The sequence below is a fragment of the Tarenaya hassleriana genome, unplaced genomic scaffold, assembly GCF_000463585.1.
Source record: "Tarenaya hassleriana unplaced genomic scaffold, ASM46358v1 Cleome10, whole genome shotgun sequence".
NCBI classification, from domain to species: Eukaryota; Viridiplantae; Streptophyta; class Magnoliopsida; order Brassicales; family Cleomaceae; genus Tarenaya; species Tarenaya hassleriana.
In genome coordinates, this window is record NW_010960188.1 from 62448 (window position 1) to 81811 (window position 19364).

General features: G+C 40.9%; 6 protein-coding genes, 1 long non-coding RNA gene and 1 pseudogene across 7 annotated transcripts; 4 read left to right on the plus strand and 4 right to left on the minus strand.

Annotated features, from left to right (window-relative positions):
- The first annotated feature begins 511 nt into the window (after nt 1–511).
- Nucleotides 512–2336, plus strand: LOC104826329 (peroxisomal 2,4-dienoyl-CoA reductase). The gene is made up of 4 exons (XM_010558975.2): nt 512–729; nt 822–981; nt 1428–1597; nt 1711–2336. The coding sequence occupies exons 1-4, from the start codon at nt 526–528 to the stop codon at nt 2092–2094; spliced, it is 918 nt and encodes a 305-aa protein (XP_010557277.1). The 5' UTR covers nt 512–525; the 3' UTR covers nt 2095–2336.
- LOC104826324 lies at nt 2219–4458 on the minus strand. Its single transcript, XM_010558966.1, has 7 exons — nt 4021–4458; nt 3565–3624; nt 3222–3470; nt 3058–3134; nt 2856–2932; nt 2653–2785; nt 2219–2574 (listed from the first exon to the last, which is right to left on the minus strand). The coding sequence occupies exons 1-7, from the start codon at nt 4418–4420 to the stop codon at nt 2419–2421; spliced, it is 1152 nt and encodes a 383-aa protein (XP_010557268.1). The 5' UTR covers nt 4421–4458; the 3' UTR covers nt 2219–2418.
- A 764-nt stretch (nt 4459–5222) lies between these two features.
- Nucleotides 5223–7601, plus strand: LOC104826339 (phosphoglycerate kinase, cytosolic). The gene is made up of 7 exons (XM_010558989.1): nt 5223–5291; nt 5373–5592; nt 6001–6078; nt 6189–6449; nt 6584–6901; nt 6988–7146; nt 7229–7601. The coding sequence occupies exons 1-7, from the start codon at nt 5224–5226 to the stop codon at nt 7421–7423; spliced, it is 1299 nt and encodes a 432-aa protein (XP_010557291.1). The 5' UTR covers nt 5223; the 3' UTR covers nt 7424–7601.
- Nucleotides 7602–7719: 118 nt separating this feature from the next.
- On the minus strand, nt 7720–8992 carry LOC104826347. Its single transcript, XM_010558999.1, has 2 exons — nt 8405–8992; nt 7720–8317 (listed from the first exon to the last, which is right to left on the minus strand). Exons 1-2 carry the CDS (start codon nt 8892–8894, stop codon nt 7875–7877), a joined length of 933 nt encoding a protein of 310 aa, XP_010557301.1. The 5' UTR covers nt 8895–8992; the 3' UTR covers nt 7720–7874.
- Nucleotides 8993–9540: 548 nt separating this feature from the next.
- On the plus strand, nt 9541–11039 carry LOC104826365. The gene is made up of 4 exons (XM_010559023.2): nt 9541–9653; nt 9836–9990; nt 10313–10388; nt 10612–11039. The coding sequence occupies exons 1-4, from the start codon at nt 9605–9607 to the stop codon at nt 10803–10805; spliced, it is 474 nt and encodes a 157-aa protein (XP_010557325.1). The 5' UTR covers nt 9541–9604; the 3' UTR covers nt 10806–11039.
- On the minus strand, nt 10880–11420 carry LOC109116247. The gene is made up of 2 exons (XR_002023754.1): nt 11288–11420; nt 10880–11212 (listed from the first exon to the last, which is right to left on the minus strand). It is a non-coding gene; the product is annotated as an uncharacterized LOC109116247 (long non-coding RNA).
- A 40-nt stretch (nt 11421–11460) lies between these two features.
- LOC104826358 lies at nt 11461–13703 on the minus strand (annotated as a pseudogene).
- Nucleotides 13704–15280: 1577 nt separating this feature from the next.
- Nucleotides 15281–16955, plus strand: LOC104826372 (myb family transcription factor PHL12). Its single transcript, XM_019204159.1, has 7 exons — nt 15281–15291; nt 15534–15663; nt 15813–15839; nt 15920–15977; nt 16120–16186; nt 16263–16305; nt 16450–16955. The coding sequence occupies exons 1-7, from the start codon at nt 15281–15283 to the stop codon at nt 16756–16758; spliced, it is 645 nt and encodes a 214-aa protein (XP_019059704.1). The 3' UTR covers nt 16759–16955.
- Nucleotides 16956–19364: the final 2409 nt, after the last annotated feature.

A 19364-nucleotide genomic window follows, 5' to 3' on the forward strand; every position in this document is an offset into this window, starting at 1 on the left:
AATAGTTAAGAGGAAAGGGGAGAGGAGAAGAGGAGGGCGTAGATTCGACCGAGTCAAACTTTTCATTTGTCAACCCGATCGGATATCTTCTGGATCCCAAAAAGCGGGTTTACCAAATTTTTTATATTCAATTGGGTATTATAAATACCCTTTGTTATTCGTATTCCTATTTCATCATATATCTTTCTCCAATTATGATCATGTGATCCAAAATATGGATCATCATAAATTTAACGTTATAATCAATAAAATTAAAATGTGACTATATTTTAAGTTCATATAGATCACATGGTCACAGTTAGAGAATAGTATGTTAGAGAATAGTATGCATTGAAGTAAGAATAGAAAAAGTAAAGTTATTTTTTATATAACGCATATTCAATCGCCATGAAATCGAGATCAAACACTATAAAGACCAGAGTCAAATAATCGAAAAAATTAGGGACCGCCTTGCAATATTCCAAAATAATAATAATAAAATTGGCATCATATATTAAGTGGCTGCCGTTGGAGTTTGGTTTGGGAATGGTAGGTATGGCGAGGATGGAGTCTCCGTTCAAGGGCGATGTTCTTAAAGGGAAGGTGGCTCTTATTACCGGAGGCGGCTCCGGCATCGGATTCGAGATCTCTTCTCAGTTCGGCAAACATGGAGCCTCCGTCGCCATCATGGGTCGCCGCAAGCAAGTCCTCGACGCCGCCGTCTCTTCTCTCAGATCCCTTCGTATTCCTGTATTCTCTCCTCTTCGTATCCATCACTTGTCGTTGATCTCTGAATCTTCTGCAGTTTTTTTATGCTTTTTTTTCGAATTATGTGTCTGAAGGCTGTTGGATTCGAGGGTGATGTTCGTAAGCAAGAGGACGCACGAAGAGTCGTGGAATCCACTTATCAGCATTTCGGCAAGATTGACATTCTCGTCAATGCTGCTGCTGGGAATTTCATTGTCTCCGCCGAAGATTTGTCTCCCAACGGCTTCCGAACAGGTCTCGCATGGATATCTCTGTAATCTATTCCGTAATTTCTTTGAAAGTAGGCCTAGTGTTTTGTCTCACAGTCCCGTTTACGGGCTGCAACATCATTTGTCATGTGTTATACTGCATGTGATTGAATTTTTTTTTTCCTCTGAAAAGTTATGGCCATGGCTTTAACAGAGGGTTTGGTTTCGTGGATGGCCAAAACCTGTCAATGTTGTAGATTTTTTGGTACTGTGTGAATATTCAGAGAAGAGAGGTGGGATATTCAGTCTCTCATTAAAATGGTATGCAGCTCTTGTGTGGCTTGCTGGTCTGTGAAAGTAAAGATAAGACACAAACTGAACCAACCTTTGTTTTAGGAATCTATGATAAGTAGATAGGAACAGTTTTTCTGAGGCTCAGCCAACTGCCGAATTGAATTCTGCATACAGTCTATAGAGTCCTTTCTTGTGCAGTTCTGGATATCGACTCAGTTGGAACATTTACAATGTGCCATGAGGCGCTGAAGTATCTCAAGAAGGGAGGGCCGGGGCAAGACTCAACTACTGGTGGCTCGATTCTGAACATAAGTGCCACCTTGCATTACACAGCTTCTTGGTATCAGATACATGTATCCGCAGCCAAGGTTAGTCTCTACTCAATCAATAAACAGAAATGGTTATCTACCAAAATATACATTAATATCACCATGGCAGCAATATACCTGAAAACTGATAGAGTAGAGTCCCCTCTGAACAGGCTGCAGTGGATGCAACTACAAGGAACTTGGCATTGGAGTGGGGAACTGACCACGGCATTAGAGTAAATGGGATTGCACCAGGTCCCATTGGCGATACACCAGGGATGAGTAAGCTCGTGCCGGATGAGATTCAAAGCAAAGCTAGAGAGCATATGCCACTTTACAAACTGGGAGAGAAATGGGATATTGCCATGGCAGCAATATACCTGAGTTCGGGGTCTGGGAAATACGTGAATGGGATGACGATAGCAGTAGATGGAGGACTATGGCTGAGCCGACCTCGGCATCTGCCCAAAGAAGCCGTGAAGCAACTCTCTCGGGTGGTAGAGAAGAGGTCTAGGGACAAACCCGTTGGCCTCCCTCTCACTTCCAGCAAGTTATAAAATGCCTCCCCCTCCTCAGACCCATTATTAACAGATGATGGTAATGGTGTCGTGGATTCAATCTGAATATGATGTTTTTATGACAGTGATATATGTGTATCTGAAACGCATTCAGCATGTAGGATTCAGTGTTGAATGAATGTTTCTGGATACGGAATAATTCATACATTAAGACACAAGAATCTTGCATTCAAATGTTATTACTGAAGAGCCTTTAATGAAAAGCTTTGATACGCAGCTCAGATGTTATTACTGTCCCTGAAAGGCAGCACCTTTTACCCATGTCCATATGGTTTGTTTTATTATGTGTATTTCCTGCTCCAGTCATCCGCCTAAAGACATGGCTTCCTCAATCCTTCTCATCACAATGCTAAGAGGACTCCCTTCTTGGAGAGCTTCAACAGCCGCCCTGTGAGCCTTCTTGTGCCATTTCAGCAGATTATAAGATTGCAGAACAGACCACCTCGCTTGATTTGACATCTACGCAATCAAATATAGAAAAATCTTCACTTCCTAATCCATATTATATTATTCATATTAAATCTTCACTAGACTGACCTGAGCCACGGACAACGGTGGTTGCAGAAGGACAGAGATGCTCCTGAACAGATTCTCGTCATTCTCTCCACCCTCGGCCTCACCGTAAACAAGCGCCTCTGCTGCGATACCAGCAAAAAGAACCATGCTGTACCTGAGAGAACAAAATAACAGTCGTAAATGACAGAGTATGTCACAGAGAGAGAACTTAACTAAAGACCTACCGATCAAAAGAGCTACCGCTAAGTCTTCCCACAGCAATCTCACTCTCCATCTTTTGATCCCAGAACTGGGTTCCAGCCTAATGAAAGAAAACCACGTTTTGTATTCGGTAACAATCATAGCTGAAAGATGCAAGAGATGCACTGTGCTACAAAATTAACCAGCCCTACTACACATATAGGCAGTACAACGGCATACTACTACCTGCCCCTGAATCCCCATTTGCATGGCAACAAAAGGATCCAATATCACACCACGGATTGGGCAGCCCAAGAGGTATGCTACATAAAACAGAAAAGACAGGACTAACAGCCTGCTCAGAGGTTTTACATTATCAACAAGTACCAATTACATGATGATCTCCTCACCTACAAGAAGATGACCTGCTTCGTGAACTATGATTCTACGCTTATGTGGAGGCCAGTAGCTTGATATTTGCGCTAAACAGGTACCTCCAAGTAAAATGGAATCCATAAAAGCTAGACCTAAAATGGCCGCAAGGTTAGGCCTCAGATCAATTCCCTGAGAAAGAAGATAGGACACTCCACCAAGAAAAGCAGCCAGAACTAGGCTCGAGCCACCAGAAAGACCCCACTTCTTTGGGGCAAGCTTGGTCACTATTAAACAGGAAAAAAAAAATCTTAAAAAGTAAGCTTCGAGTGCCACCCGTGGAATCAAATATGAGCGGTCAGAGAAATTACGGCAGCAAACCTTCTAAACCAGTTGCAGACTTCAGCACAGCAGGCGTAACCTCTCTGGTTCCTTCCAAGACTGCGATGAGTGTGCAGAGCAAAATGTCAGTGACCAGCTGAATATTGTGGAAAAGAGAAGATCCAACAAATGGTCAGTCCAGCTGTTTGCATTAGCATGCACACTACGAGCAACAGACACTTGACAGCTAATACAAGTTAAGACGAACGACAATCTTTGGCGGACAAGATAATCCTGCTCAAAGGGTTAGCTGCACATCAGACGGCACAGAAGCTATTCAAGACAAGACTTTGTGAAACACCCGTTCCATGGTATTCAACGTAGTGATTCACGAAACCATAGTAAAATTCCTGTGTTCTACCCAAACAGGAAGTGAATTCTTAAAGAACAGATTCAAACGCGACAAAATTCGCTCATCATATGGCCAAGGTTGAGAGAAGATGAAAAACGGAGTACCAATACTGCTGAATTTGCCAAAATTCGCGAGTAACCCTCTGTCCCTGAGGAACCTAAATGCGCTGCCGACGAGCCTCATATCATCGGCATTCAAACACGCATCCAAGACTTGCCAGTCCCTCTCCAATTCCAGAGCTGCCAATCCCCCAAGCCGAGCCGATTGCTCCGATAGCGTACGTTCTACGACAGGATCAAGCACGTCGGTTTCGTCGCCATTGTCGATGGACTTGAGAAACCGGAGAGCTCCGGAGAGATCCTTTCTCTTCAAAGCATCATCGTATTCCCGCCATTCGCTGAGCGCGCGAGGTAGGAAGGAGGAACTCTGACGGGAAAAGGGGCGGAGAGAAGGGGAGAGAGTGAAGGTTCTGAGAAATGGAGAAGACGAGGGAGAAAACGCCATGAGAGCTCCTCCGTCTCGGATGTCACAAAGTAATTTACAAAATCAGGAAAAGGTTGAAATTCCTGGGTTGGGCCGAATATCATTGGGCTTTGTAAATGACCCGATTTTGATCCAATTTAATAACTCCATAACAGTAGAACGGTGATTTATTATATATTTCAAAATTCGAATTGAAGTTGGACAACAGGCGTAATTGTAAAATTCATATCCGGCAATTACCTATAGCTATTCAAGAAAATTTGTTAACTGTTAAAGTAGCGCTTTCAAGAAAACTAATGGATAATGATAATTAAAAAAATAGGAGAAATGAGAAGTGGGTTTATTAGATATTCGTTGATGTGAATGAGATTGGATTCGATATAAGGGAAGGTTGAGAAGTTGAATGTAAACTCATGGTGTAAAAGGTTGTTTGGTTCTGGATTTTTCTATCTATCATTAGTCAAACCGATTTCGAATGTAAACTCATGGTTATGAGTTTTCTAAAAATAATTCGAATCAAAATAAATAAAAAAGAATCACAAAAATTTATTTTTTATCAATAAAAACCGAATACAAATCGAAAAGAACTAAAATAAAAATAAATCAAACCAAATGGAATTCAATTTTATAGTTTTTTTTTTAAAAACAAAATAATTGAATCCGAAAGACTTTCACCAAGACGTTCGTTGGACCACTTGGGCCTGTGATTTGAGTCCATAGGCCCAATTAACTCTTAAAACTTGGGCCTCACTCTTTCGGTGGCAATATGGTAAACTCACTTTTCTACCGATGGCAGCTTTTTTGCATATATAAATGTATGTTATATGCCGACGAATATCCCCATTCCTCGCAATAGCATTCGATCTCAAATCTCCCATCTCCCTCTATCCTCGTACTTATCGTGGACTCTTCCCTATTTCAGATTTGGAGGTCTCCTGCCTGGTTTCTGAGTATTCGTCTGTTGTGTACGCAGTGATCTTCCTTTTGCTTTGGCTGCAATGGCGACGAAGAGGAGCGTTGGAACTCTCAAGGAGGCTGATTTGAAGGGGAAGAGAGTCTTCGTGAGGGTCGATCTCAACGTCCCTCTGGACGACAACTTCAACATCACCGACGACACCAGAATCCGTGCCGCTGTTCCCACTATCAGCTACTTGATGCAAAATGGAGCTCGAGTCATCCTCTCTAGCCATTTGGTTTCCCTTTCCCTCTTTGCTCGTTCCTCCGATTTTGTCCTCATTTGATTTGATACCAGTGTGCGGAATCCGTCCAATCACATTTATGTGTTTGATCGCTTAAATCTACTATCAGAAGCAATTGTTTTTTTTTCCGAACTATAGTGCCGTTGATGCTTTCTGCGAAATGTTCTTCGATTCAAAGAAGTTAACAATATTTGCATAAATTCTAAATTGGATTGGGAAACTGTTCGAAAGGGAGATTTTTGGGAAATTAAGCCAACTTCTTGCACCGACTCATCCTTACCCTGCCAGGATAACTTTGGTGGTCTAGAGTGGTGATTTGAAGTTCCTCCATTTGGAAATTTTATTCTTGTTTTATAGTTTACCGCTGGTTTTCCGTCTCTCAAGCAAGTATGATCTTTCCAGGGTCGCCCAAAGGGCGTCACTCCCAAGTACAGCTTGAAGCCTCTTGTTCCAAGGCTGTCTGAACTCCTTGGTGTCGAGGTGTTTGCCCCCAACTTTCTTGTTTCCCTATATTTTCTCTTACACTTTGGCATTTGAAGTGATTAGTATCTAAGGCTTCTCTGTGTGTGTGTTTTTTTTTTTTGTGGCAGGTTAAGATGGCAAATGACTGCATCGGTGAGGAGGTCGAAAACCTAGTGGTGGCACTTCCAGAAGGAGGTGTTTTGCTCCTTGAGAACGTAAGATTCTACAAGGAAGAGGAGAAAAACGACCCTGAGTTTGCCAAGAAGCTTGCCTCTCTTGCCGATCTATATGTGAATGATGCATTTGGCACTGCTCACCGAGCTCATGCTTCTACAGAGGGTGTGGCCAAGTTTTTGAAGCCTTCTGTTGCTGGTTTTCTCATGCAAAAGGTGTTTGCTTTTTTCTTTTTCTTTTTTTTGTCGCGTTTCAATACATTTTATTTTCTGTTCCGGTGCACAAAGGCAACCAATTGGGGTTTAAATTATTTTCTGCCATTGTTCACAGCATTTGTCTTGTGGTGCAGGAACTGGACTACCTTGTTGGGGCCGTGGCTAACCCCAAGAAGCCTTTTGCCGCCATAGTAGGAGGCTCAAAGGTCTCATCTAAGATCGGAGTCATTGAATCCCTTCTGGAAAAGGTTGATGTGCTCTTACTTGGCGGTGGTATGATCTTCACGTTCTATAAGGCCCAAGGACATGCTGTCGGGTCTTCTCTTGTGGAAGAGGACAAGCTCAGTCTTGCAAACTCTCTCATGGAGAAGGCAAAGGCCAAAGGTGTCTCTCTTCTTCTCCCAACTGATGTCGTTGTTGCAGACAAGTTTGCCGCTGATGCTAACAGCAAGGTCAGTGCCTGCTTCATCTTTCTTTCTGTGTTGTTTGAGTCAGGTGGGAGTGTTGAGATTGTGAAACTCGGTTTTTATTATTGCAGACAGTGTCGGCATCTGAGATTCCAGAAGGTTGGATGGGCTTGGACATCGGTCCTGACTCCATTGAAACATTCAGTGAAGCTTTAGACGAGACGCAAACGATCATCTGGAACGGACCGATGGGTGTGTTTGAGTTTGATAAGTTTGCAGTAGGAACTGAGGTATGGGAGCTCCAATCTTACTTGTTCTAGAAATATCATGCCATAGCCCACGCATATAAGATAACCCGGGTCATGTTCTTAGGCCATTGCTAAGAAGCTGGCAGAGCTCAGTGACAAGGGAGTGACAACGATCATCGGAGGTGGTGACTCAGTTGCAGCCGTGGAGAAGGTTGGTCTTGCAGACAAGATGAGCCATATCTCCACTGGAGGTGGTGCCAGCTTGGAGCTTCTGGAGGGAAAACCACTTCCAGGTGTTCTCGCCCTTGACGACGCATGAATCCATGCAGTTGCATTTCGGTCTAGTGCCCTTTAGTGCTGGTCTAATTTGCTTGGCCATTTACGTGTTTCATGTGCAAGAGTGTGCGATAGAGAGCTGTTCACTTTAGCAACAAGGATGCTGTCTTTTTCTTTTGGTTGACTTGGAATGAATAAAAAAAAAGAGTGGGTTTTCTCTGTTCCTAATGCCCAACACCTATCTCGAATGAATTAGATTTTTCATTCGATTTGGTTGGAATCATGTTGTCTTGTATCTTTCTTGTCTGAGAGCATTTAGATGTGGGTGCTTTGCTTTTGGACAACTAGATGAAACCATGAAACCTCCAACGCAGTCGCACAAATATTCTTGTGGATGGCCCTTTTATTTCAGCTTTTATTTTTGTGGGACCAAAACAAACGATTGATTTGAGATAACCCAAGGGAAGAAAAAGAATTTATACATTTGAGAAGGCCTAAGAGAAGAATCTACCCCACAGACTGTCGGCTTTTGAGCACCTTCTAGATGATGACGATGATTCACCTGAACTCTCTCTCTCCCTGTGTCTGATGAGCCCTTGTCTCAGACCATCGTCCAGGAGATGCTGACAATAGGCATCGTTCTCTTCAAAGGCAATGTACATCTTGAAGAAGATGGTCTTGTTCGCATCATCCTCCATATCCATCACCCCCAAGAAAGTCCGAAGGATGGCAGCCGCGTTCAGCCGAAAATGCCCTTTGACCAAGTCCTCGAACCCGGTGGGTGGCCGTCTCAACATATCAAGCATGGTCAGGCAGAAGCATGCAAACTTCTGCTTGGTGTTGTTTCTGGGGTTCAATACGGTATCTTGTACGTGCGTAAAAATGTCAGATACGTTAAAGGGTTTGGATCTACTGCTGGCTAACCTGAAAGAAAACTCTGGTGCACGGCCATACGAACAGTAATAGACCTCAGGTGGTAGCGATGGGTAATTCAGTGGAAACTTGAGGTCGAAGAAGAACAAACCGTGACAGAAGGGAATGTGGGGGTATGAGACGGAAACAGCGAGTCTCATGAGATCCTTGCGACCTTTGTAAGCTCTGATGAAGAAGCGGAAGCCATCGACAGAGGAATGACCGTCAAGGCCCCTCCACTCTCTCTCAACGTTAACGTTGGAGGCAGCTGAGTATCGGCTGTAATAGAAGTGGTGGTCTCGAGGGGCGTCTCCTTTGAGGGCGTCGAATGTTTTGAAGTTTTTGAAGTTCCAGTCCACGCTGTCTCCTAACTCCAATATTTCGTTTTCGAAAATGTCTATTATAAAATGTTCGGTCCCTCCGAACTCAACTCTGTCTCCCACTCTGTCACCTTCAGCCACGTCGTCCTTCTCTGCGCCGCCTTCCTCTCCAAGCATCTCCCCGTCATCTTCTTTGTGTATGCTTCTCTCTGCTGCGGCTGTCTCTCCGTCAACCACTTTGTGTTGTTTTCCGGCGAATGCACCTTTCAGTTTCCGCCTCATCTCTCCAGGACTAAAACCCTAATTTCTTTAGTCATATGACGTGATATTCCCCTCTCTCCATATATATAGAGATATAGATATAGATATGGTAACAAAGATTCCCTACAAGATTTGTTTCTCGTAGGATTGTGATTAGTTGTTCAGTTCCTGATGCCCAGAAACAAACTCAGGATAAACTTTTTTTTTAATGATAAATCGTAATAATTTTTTGGTTTCGGTGAAGATAATATACAAAGTGGGGCTTTAACATCTATATTGGCTTCGGTGATGAATATGTTTCGTGCCTTTAAATTTTGGCTAATTATTGGATATTATTATTTGAATTCAGTTGCGCCGGATTCGTCGTATACCTTCACACGATACGATCCGGTAGTTTTTTTTTTAAAAAAAAAAGTTAAAAAGAAGATAGGTGTCGGCTTTCTTTTATTTTATGATAGAATCAAATTTTGATAAGATTTTGGCCATGAATTGAATATCTCGGCCATTGATTTTGTGATTTTGTTACAAGGGACACCCAAACCAAAAGTATGTTCCTGAAAACATCATTTCTACAAATATCAGGCGCATTATGAAAAAATGGCGAAAGTTTCTCCACGTGTCTTATTGCGATAGGATGAAAGTTGTTATTTCCCCAATAGCCACCACCACAATCTCCGTCTCAATCTCGCCTCTCGGTTGCCCTGGGTGGGTAGGTGCCAAAATCCGTAGCCATGTCGGCCTCCTTAATCCAAACTTCTCCTCTTTCGTTAAACAATAAAGGTACTTTCTCCATGAATCGTATCGATTTTTCTATGGTTTCTGTATGTTTCTCCTGGATCTTTGTTTGAAAGGACCGAAATTTGGTGTCCATAATTCGTATGAACTTTTCTGTAATTTAATGAGAAAGCTGCGCCGGATTACGATTCGGCATGATATATTAAGATGATTTTACTAAAATCCAGCGAACTCAGAGGAGCCATGGAAGGAACAGATGAAGCTTAGAGTTTGTAATTGGGGTTTGCAATTTAAACCGCTGGGAAGAGGTAAAAGACGAAATAGAGGGTTGGAATGGAGTGGTGGCAGAAAGCTTCCTTCTTTGATATGCTACTCCGCCGCTGTAAGTGCAATTTACCTTTATCTTCTTATCTGTTTCAAGCATTACCACGCTCTCCCCCGTGTTTTCTTCCTTACACTGGTCTACTATGTCTTTGCATACAACACAATAAGGGTAAAAACATCTCTGGCAACTTTCTGACAGGTTCTGTGTGAGGGTGCTCTTGTTCTATTTGATTCATGTTGCGTCCTTGGTGTATGCTGCAGATGTGTATCTGTTTGGTTCACTGTGCTGGATATGTTGTGCTTATTGGCAATAATCTATATGTTTTACGAAAGATACAAAAGGCAACACGGTCTTGATCCTCCTCTGTTTTCTTGTGCAGAACGCAAAGTGTAGTGAAGGACAAACTCAGACCATTACTCGCGAGTCACCAACCATAACCCAGGCTCCTGTTCACTGTAATACCTTATTTCTCCCTTTTCATAGCCAGCTTTTCCTGGAATTTTGTGTTCAATTTGGCATCCAAAAGTACCTTTTAAAACCAGAGCGCTTCATATAAACTGATGACCCTCCATTGAGTTATTTTCTGTCTCCGGAATAAGTGAAATTCGTTGAAGAATTGGTTTGAACAGACAGCTGGTCCCTAAACAAAGAGTCTTATTTGTGTGGTTGTGGGTTCAGCAAAGGAGAAATCACCGGATCTGGATGATGGAGGGACAGGCTTCCCGCCGAGAGATGACGGAGACGGAGGAGGTGGTGGAGGCGGCGGTGGAGGCAACTGGTCGGGAGGGTTCTTCTTCTTTGGCTTTCTAGCTTTCCTGGGGTTCTTGAAGGATAAAGAAGGCGAGGAAGATTACCGAGGCAGCCGTAGGTGATGAGGCCAATCCTAGTCTCAAGCGAGCTCAATTGGATGTAATATTGTTGTCTTTTCCAAGTGACATGTTTGCTCTTTTGATGTGTTTCACGATAATATTGGAGTGGGGAGGCCTGAAGTTTGTATCTAGGTAGGATCGAGAAAATACAAGCGAGAACAGATTATTCGGCCTATGCCCATTCTCTTATCGACTAGAAGAATGGCCAGATCTGTGGAACAAATTTTAATTTTGTGATGACCATGTTTTGTCAAACGGGTTAAGCGGGGAGCGATGCGGACAGAGCACGGAGAGATGATGTTAAAGTTCGGTTCGGGCTGAGTCTGCCTGCCCGCTTTCGTCCATATATATATTTCTTCCGGACCCCGCATTTCCCCCTTGGTGTCTCGGACGAAGAGGAGATGAACACACTGCTGTCATATATCAATTTAGGCGACGGTGGAGATATGTATATACATGTGTGTGTGTGTGTGTCACTCGTTCACCTCTTCATGAACCCCAGGCTCTCAGACCCGTCTCTCAAGCTTCAACTCAGGTCAGGTGCCAATCTCTCCCTTCCTCTCCAACCCACCTCTCTTTTCTTCTTCTTTTGCAAGTTGACCACTAATTTCAATCAACATTTTCTACAATTTGAAGAAAAGAAACACCATAGAACACAGTTTTGCAGATAAACTACTACCTTTAACACGTTACCATCATGAAAAAGGGATGTTTACATGTACATGGAACGCTTTTGTGGAGATGTCTCTACCGACGGCCAGGATTCCTGTTCCACGGACCACGACAAGTAGGATGGATCTCCCAGTCGCCTGAAACCACCAAACACAAAATTACTCACTCTCTCCTCTTCATCATCAACACAATTATCTAGATATATATAGCCTACAATCTTTTTACTCGGACATGCAATCACCAAAAGCAGCCGTACCTAATTTCACGAGATACATGGCAGGTGAATGCGATGGCCAAGAAAAAGCAGACCCCACCCACAGTCAGGTAAGCAATGCCCAGGAAATCGTTCTTGCCACCCAGCCAACTGGTCGTCGACAAAACCAGCTTCTTCTTCCCGTTGAAACTGTAGGTGTTGTAGATGTTTTGCAGTGTCACATGTATGGCATCACCTGCCTCCAGGTCCATCTCTATCTTCCCGTACAGCTTCCTAAACGTCAGACGGGCTGCAGTCCTCATCCACACAATCAGGTCTTCTTGCTCACTCAGCTGCACACCCCAGAAATGGGATGTGAATGGGAACTTGGGTAACCTCTTACTGGTGTGTTTGGAACTAGGCTCGCCCCACTTGTCAGATTTCCCTTCTGAAAGTTCTTGGGGAATACATTTTTTCCAAACTTGTGTTCCCTATCGCTCTTCCATGTGACACCTTTCTTGTTTACATCTATACGTTGGTTGTTCCTCGACAAAACATACATGTCGTTGAAGAGACTCCACGCAATTAGACCACACGGCACAATCGGCTCCCCTCCAATCTCGTCCTCAGGCTTGCATGAATCTACCTTATTCTCATATTTTGGACTTCTCAACTGTGAATCACTTCTGCTTTTCACATACCTGGTTGGAATATATATATCAATTCATACTATAGCATTTGGTGCATGTTGCCCCGACAGATCCATGCAAACCGTCCTCTCTACATGTTTGGTGTGTTAGGTGTAATTGTTTCCACCAAATGTAGAGCACATATAATGCAACCAAGAAACCATCACTGGACAAGACAAATGCCATAAAAGCAGCAAAAAAGAGAACATACTGGCGGTGATTCTGGTAGAAGTTCTCAAGCTGGTAGTAAACATAGACAGGCTGCTTCATTCGCTTTGTCACCTGAACAACATGAAACGAGGAAAAAAAGAACACATAAAATAAGTTAATTTTGAAGCAGAAAACTATGTTACTGCATAGGAAACTCACTCTCAATGTTCGATTACAAGTTTTATGCCCAGGTCCTTGTATGTATGCAACCTTGTTAGCTCTAGCAGGTGCTGGAATTAATGCAATCGTTGTCGTACCTATCAACAATCTAAACAACCTGTGCATTGGAGACAAAACACATGAGATATAGAAATGATGAGGAGAAACTGAAATGTAGTATTGGCCTATCGGCACGTACATCCTGGGAAGCGAAAAGAGAGATAACTCCAAGGGGAGTGAAGATAACACTAACGATCAAAAATGTCGATATCACCTGCACAGAGGAAATAAGGTGGTGGAGATTCAGTCGTTTTTCTACGAAATCTCGAACTGATGGATGAGTAGAGATTGCAAAATATGCTGCTAGCGAAATAAAGAAACTTACCCAACAGGGCGTAAGAATCGGCTTGCAAGCTGGAAGCTCCCGCTGCGTAAACCTTGAATCTGCAAGGGTTCATTTGCGCCAAGTAGCCAATGCAATATTAGCCTTTCAGGATCTTATCTGATTTCCTACACAGAATTTGTGCTTGCGACGAGGACGTAAAAAACCTTACTAACGATTTCGCTAAAATCCCTAGAGAATTTGAGGGAACCGAATCTAAATTGCTCGCTTGCAGCAATCCTGCATGGTAAACGCTTCAAACAAAGCGCAGAAATCCTGGCAATGAGTTAAAAGCCCTAGAGAACATAAGCAAATCCAGAGATGACGATAAAAATGTTAGAAGAATCCACAGTAAATAGGAGAGAGAGAATCCATATCGACAAACAGCAAGGAGTCAACGATAATCCCAGCAAAGAGGAGAGAGAGAGAGAGAGAGAGAGAGGAGGAGAAATACACTTGGGTCGCTTAGAATTCCTCCGGGCGGCGGAGGAATCAGCCGATCCAGCGGCCCCCGCGCTGGACGAAGCCGTAATCGAACTCATCGCCGAGAAATCGCCGAGTGGTTGATGAATTAGTAATTGGAGTCCCCATACGTGGATTTAAGAATAAAACCTTGGTGGATACTTAATAATATGCGTCGGATGAAATTTACATCTGAAGTTGGGCTTTAGAAAATGGACCGAATTGGATATTCATCAGAATGGGCCTTTCAGGGTCCATCCGGGGAACTAAAAACACCAATAAATGGAAACGGTTTTCCAGCTGAAATTTGCATTCGCTAAGCATATTATTATTTATTTTTTTTGTCAATATCCAACTTCCCCCAATTTTAATTGAGAGAGGATCTTATACAAATCTTAACTAACATTTCGTGCGTTCTTTGTGAAACACAGGATTATGTCATTTGAGCTTATGCAAGGTCCGATTTGTAAATAAGATTGACAAGTAGTATAATTGGTCGATTATTCATATATAGGAGAAAAATCAACCCAAAAGGGAATATATTCATTTAGAAGAATAGGTTCTGTGACGGCACATAAAGGTGCACGCGCTTGAACTATAAGCAAAGACGGCTTTAACATTATTGCATATATGTGTATGTAAAATCCAAATACTTGTGTATATGCTTAATGAACTAAGTGAAATATGGACTTTGTTCCGATATTAAAGAGATATAGGCAGGCGAATATTTCAATCAGAATTAAATTAAACAATATTGGCGAAAATAATATTTCTTTGCTTGGCATCTAAGTCTTCCATACGGTCGGGTTGCATGAGTGTTTCTTATTTCATTAATTCAGAAGGACCCCTTTTTCATTCCGGAAATTATATGGGGTTTTCCCCCTTACGTATACATTGGCATGGATTTCACATTTGGCAAATCTACCCTAAACAATTGTGATATCATGTGGTAATGTGTTCTGTATAAGTTAATGTTTTTGCATTGTTTTTATTTTTTTGATAATACAGTGAATTTAATTATTTAAATGTTTGATAACGGGGGAAGATCAGTGTACCACAGCTTTTGTGAAGGACAAATAAATATAATATTTGGTACACAGAAAAATAAAAAAGGTTTTGGTTTAAGTGGCAGAAATACCAACTATTTGGTGGTTTAGTGGTTGAAAGTGATAAAATCATTTCAAAATCATGTGTTCAATTTTACTAGTGGGGAGGAGGGAACACTTAGTTGCGTGATTACGGACATATGAGATTAAGTAGATGGAAGACACAAATCTCCTAATTTTTTTTTAAAAGTCGTATAAATGGGAACGTGCTTGCGGAGATTCTGTATATAAAGTGGTCTAATTAAGAATCTACCGTAAACCATAAACTCCCTGTTTGAATATATTATATGTAATGAAAATATTTTCCTTTCCTTTTGTTTTTGTTGTTTTCCTTTTTCAAAATATTTAGAGTTAAATAATATAAATCGAATTGTTAGCATTATCATAAGGTACCACGACATTTATCGTCCGAGAGTGAACAATAAACAATCACGTACAGCAACATTCAAGGAGGAAATATATGCATGAGCATATGATTAAGCGTCAGTAAAAAAAAAAGGATATATGCAAAGTATGAAAATTGTCATAAGATTGGCTTATATATTCTTGGGGGATTAGGGCGCGGGGTAAGTAAAAAGTTGTTGAATGAGATTAATTAGGGTTCAATGGAAGAGGCGTAACTGAAATAGACATGGCTTTTATTTATTCGTTTATTCGATATATTTTAATTTTATGGAACTCTGAGACAATTGATTAAATAAATGCAAGGGGAGGTCTGTTCGCTCTCATATTGAGAGAGAGAGAGGAAGGGTACGCTGGTGTTGTCGTCGTGTTTAAATACATGTATAAGATCGATCGATAAATAATAATACTGAAGATAAAAAGAGAGAGAAGAATATGATGGGGATGATGAACGAGAGCAGAGGGATGTGTGTGGACGGGGACTCGGGTCTCGTCCTCACCACTGATCCCAAACCTCGTCTCCGTTGGACCGCTGAGCTTCACGAACGCTTCGTCGACGCTGTCTCCCAGCTCGGCGGCCCCGACAGTACGCACCTTTCTCTTCTATATGTTTCATTACATACACACGCATGCATGCATCTCGCTTCTTTCTTTCTTTTTAACGACGATATATATAATATGGATCGGCCCTATATCAAGTGTATTGATGAAATAACCCTGTTGTGATATATATAGAGGCGACACCTCAAGAGCCATCTCCAGGTTTGGTTTCTCACTTGATGTTTGCGATGGTACAAATATGAGGTACAGTTACGAAGTTAGTGCATGTGTTGGATTCTCAGAAATTCAGGCTTGGGAAGCAGCCTCACAGGGAGCACTCTATCAAAGATACTAACAGAGGTGATTAGTTCTGCCGGTTTCCTTCTTTTCTCCTGACCAAGGACTGGCGAAAACATCTTTCCATTGATTAGATGTATTATCGGTGATACCAATACAAGAACTGAAATCTAATTTGAGTTGTTGTTTCATATATCAAGCGCAGCTTCGATGTTGGATCTTCAACGAAATACCGTATTCTCCCCTGGCATAATTAGTCATAATACGAGCGAGTATGTGACCATGCAATTTACTTATGTTCCCCCCTTCCTGCCAACCTTTTTTCACTTGCAATCATCTGGTCGTCAGGATGCAGATGGAGGTCCAACGGAGGATTCATGAACAGATAGAGGTACTTTTTTCTGCGTCCTATGAAATCTGTAAATCATCGAGCGAGCATTTCTGAATGGACTTCGTGATAAATTCGATGAAAAAGAATAAAAAAAACATACGAGTTTTTTGACAGCTACATATATATATGTATATGTATATGCAGGTGCAGGTGCAGAGACACCTTCATCTAAGGATAGAAGCACAGTCGATGTTAGAGAAAGCTTGTCAGACCCAAGCAACCCTCAAAGGAGGTCATCAACCTCTCTTGTTCCAATATCATCATCTAAACCCATATGACGCTAATGATGGAAACAAGAGCTCAGTCCTGTGGGTAGAAGAGCCGTCCTCTTCCCAGCTGCTTGGATCTGAATCTGTTGGTAAAGATATCGATTCCACGTTACATCTTTACGACATGAAGCCAAATTTCTCTGAAGATGCTCCGACCACTCATCGCACACCTTGCCTTGGATAGAACATGATTGCTTCTCTGACACTTACTACTTGACTGTATAATACAAGGATGTTTGTTGAGGTTGTAATATACGATTCTCGGAATAAGTGGGCCGTCTAAGGCTTTTGAATAGGCCCATCGGTCAAAGTGATGTTTGACTTGGTTTACAAAGTAAAGGTCTGGGTTTCCTTGTCCCTTCTCACACTTCACCTCCATCTCCCCCACAAGGGTTGACTAATCTGTTATTATTCGTTTTTTTCCCTCCACCCTTGTACATTCTCGTATATGAATAATATTTAATTTACTGCATTTTTGTATCTACATTCAATATTCCCAATCTTTGCATATCCAAAACATACAAATCGCCGATCTACTTTCTTTTTAGTTTTGTTTTATAAAATGTAAAACAAACAGTTTCTTTTTGCTTTCAGGGAATGGTAATTTGTGTCTTCCCCTTCAATCCAGAACCATGTTAAGCAACTGACTTGGACAGTGATCCTTAGTTGTTCCGTGTCTGTTGTCAAAGAGAGAAAAAAAAAAAAACTTCAATCACACAAAAGGAGCTTGAGCTTGTTGGTTACAAGACCATGTTTCTTCGATAAACAGCTAATTCCTTTGTCCAGGACAAAATATATCCATTTCCAATAAGTAACATCAGATGTGACGTTGAATTTTTACATAAATAGACAATTTATCTAGTTTATTACCCGGCCGTATTATCCATGATTGTCAATTGTCATCCATCTTTTATTTTTTTTCCCAGTTTGCTCGCATGATTTCTACATATCTCTACGTGATGAATATTCAATTGTATCGATAGTCTTTTTCGTTGGAATGTAGTAATATTACAGATATGGTATCAATATTTTATCTCCGTAATTACCCTTAAACATATGTTGTTATAATTATCTCATGTGGTTTACTGAAATTAATTAGTTAATTGGTATGTGGCGGGCATATATTCAGGGCTGGGGGAGTTATTAAGAGATAAAAAAGATGAGCCAGTGTTGCACTCAACCAGTTGCCCAGGATAAGGGTTTATCCAAAAACCATAAAACAATTATTCAATAAAATAATATGTCTAGGACTAAGCAAGATGTTAAACTGAAAAAATGACCCATCTCAATGGAAAAACAGGCTAGAAGACGACAAAGACAGCTAATTTGTACCTTGATTTAGATAATTAAGGATATATATAGTACATTAATTAGAGTGATGGGTGATTATAAGTTAATTAACAGCATTTGCAGTAATCATATATTAATGCATAACGATTGAATGCTGCCTTTTGGCGTGCTAATCAAGTGCAAGGAAACTAACTTGAATCAAATGATTAAAAAAAACGTTTATAAGGAAGAAAGGGATACAGGAAGCAAAATTCAGAGATATATGCAGAATTACGTACACACACCTGCAAACATTTATTTCCCATTTTCTCCAACTTCATGTTTGTAGTAAGAAAACAAAATTGTTAACACCAACACCTGGCAATGGCGAACGTTAGTCAGCACTATATATACCCGAATGGGATCCAATATAATCTCTAATAATCATGCGACCTGATCTCTCTCGAAAAAAAAAGGAAATCTTCAAGCTAATTACGAGACGGTCATTAACTCAGATAAATCGAAAAGGTGGTTAGACACAAAAACAAAATCTCTAGACCAATACAAATGAATATATATGTTACGTATATGTATATGTATGTCCGTTTCGAGATTATTGTCTGGTTCTTCCGGAGACACTCGGAATTAGGTAAGAAAACAAGCATTCTTATTCTTAGCCATAAATTACTTTAATATAATATTCGACAATAATCCGTTGGAATATTCAACCCAATATTTCTTGGGAAACTGAAGTAGCAGCCATATGTTTAACACAAAAAAAGTAGCAACCATATATCAAACTACACGGTACCATTTCTTCCATTTGGATGCAAACATATACACACACACCAGGGATGGATACGAGACTGAGTAAAAGAAAACCAACCCTTACGAAACACAATGATGATAATAAAAAAATAAGAATAAAGTATACTTTTTTTTTGGTAAAAAAATAAAGTATACTTAACAAAACGGACAATTAATGTCAGGTCAAGAAGGATCTATTCATTAACAACGCTTCATTAACTAAAGAGAATTAAAGGAACGAATAATAAATACGAGAATCTTGTTCACTTATACATATATAACGTACCTATGATCATCAATCTTTTTTTTTTTTGTGTTAAAACGTATGATTAATATTTTTGTTTGCACAAAAACTCCCCTTCTTGTTGACATATGATCAATATCTTTAATTATGTTTTGCACATAAACTTTATACAGGGGATAAATCAGTCTTCTGTATTCATACAAACGAATAAGATCAGTTTTTGGATTAGGTGCAGATAATTCGTGTTAACTGTGAAAATTCAACGACAAGTAAGCTTTTTATAAATTTATATATAATATAGTATTATATCAGCATGAGTATAATAAACATATTGACAAATTGAAATGGAGGGTCGAAACCTTTGCTGTCACGCGTAAAATAGAACATACGGCGTCTATATCAAGTAAAACTTTGACCGAATTCCAAGAGCCAAGAAACAAGAGTACTTAATTGTTTGGTAATATTTTAAG

Excerpts from the sequence above, each read along its gene's own strand:
- LOC104826324 (XM_010558966.1), bottom strand. The coding sequence starts at position 4,420 with ATGGCGTTTTCTCCCTCGTCTTCTCCATTTCTCAGAACCTTCACTCTC. Across the intron at positions 3,625-4,020 it reads TGGCAAATTCAGCAGTATTG|TCTTGGAAGGAACCAGAGAG; the intron begins GTACTCCGTTTT and ends CACTCATCGCAG. Across the intron at positions 3,135-3,221 it reads AGCAGGTCATCTTCTTGTAG|CATACCTCTTGGGCTGCCCA; the intron begins GTGAGGAGATCA and ends TGTTTTATGTAG.
- LOC104826339 (XM_010558989.1), top strand. The coding sequence starts at position 5,224 with ATGCCGACGAATATCCCCATTCCTCGCAATAGCATTCGATCTCAAATC. Across the intron at positions 6,079-6,188 it reads CTGAACTCCTTGGTGTCGAG|GTTAAGATGGCAAATGACTG; the intron begins GTGTTTGCCCCC and ends TTTTTGTGGCAG. Across the intron at positions 6,902-6,987 it reads CCGCTGATGCTAACAGCAAG|ACAGTGTCGGCATCTGAGAT; the intron begins GTCAGTGCCTGC and ends TTATTATTGCAG.
- LOC104826329 (XM_010558975.2), top strand. The coding sequence starts at position 526 with ATGGTAGGTATGGCGAGGATGGAGTCTCCGTTCAAGGGCGATGTTCTT. Across the intron at positions 982-1,427 it reads TCCCAACGGCTTCCGAACAG|TTCTGGATATCGACTCAGTT; the intron begins GTCTCGCATGGA and ends TTTCTTGTGCAG. Across the intron at positions 1,598-1,710 it reads TACATGTATCCGCAGCCAAG|GCTGCAGTGGATGCAACTAC; the intron begins GTTAGTCTCTAC and ends CCCTCTGAACAG.
- LOC104826347 (XM_010558999.1), bottom strand. The coding sequence starts at position 8,894 with ATGAGGCGGAAACTGAAAGGTGCATTCGCCGGAAAACAACACAAAGTG. Across the intron at positions 8,318-8,404 it reads CCACATTCCCTTCTGTCACG|AGTTTTCTTTCAGGTTAGCC; the intron begins GTTTGTTCTTCT and ends GCCGTGCACCAG.
- LOC104826372 (XM_019204159.1), top strand. Across the intron at positions 15,978-16,119 it reads TATCAAAGATACTAACAGAG|CTTCGATGTTGGATCTTCAA; the intron begins GTGATTAGTTCT and ends TATCAAGCGCAG. Across the intron at positions 16,306-16,449 it reads GGATTCATGAACAGATAGAG|GTGCAGGTGCAGAGACACCT; the intron begins GTACTTTTTTCT and ends ATGTATATGCAG.
- LOC104826365 (XM_010559023.2), top strand. The coding sequence starts at position 9,605 with ATGTCGGCCTCCTTAATCCAAACTTCTCCTCTTTCGTTAAACAATAAA. Across the intron at positions 9,654-9,835 it reads TCTTTCGTTAAACAATAAAG|CGAACTCAGAGGAGCCATGG; the intron begins GTACTTTCTCCA and ends ACTAAAATCCAG. Across the intron at positions 9,991-10,312 it reads TGATATGCTACTCCGCCGCT|AACGCAAAGTGTAGTGAAGG; the intron begins GTAAGTGCAATT and ends TTTCTTGTGCAG.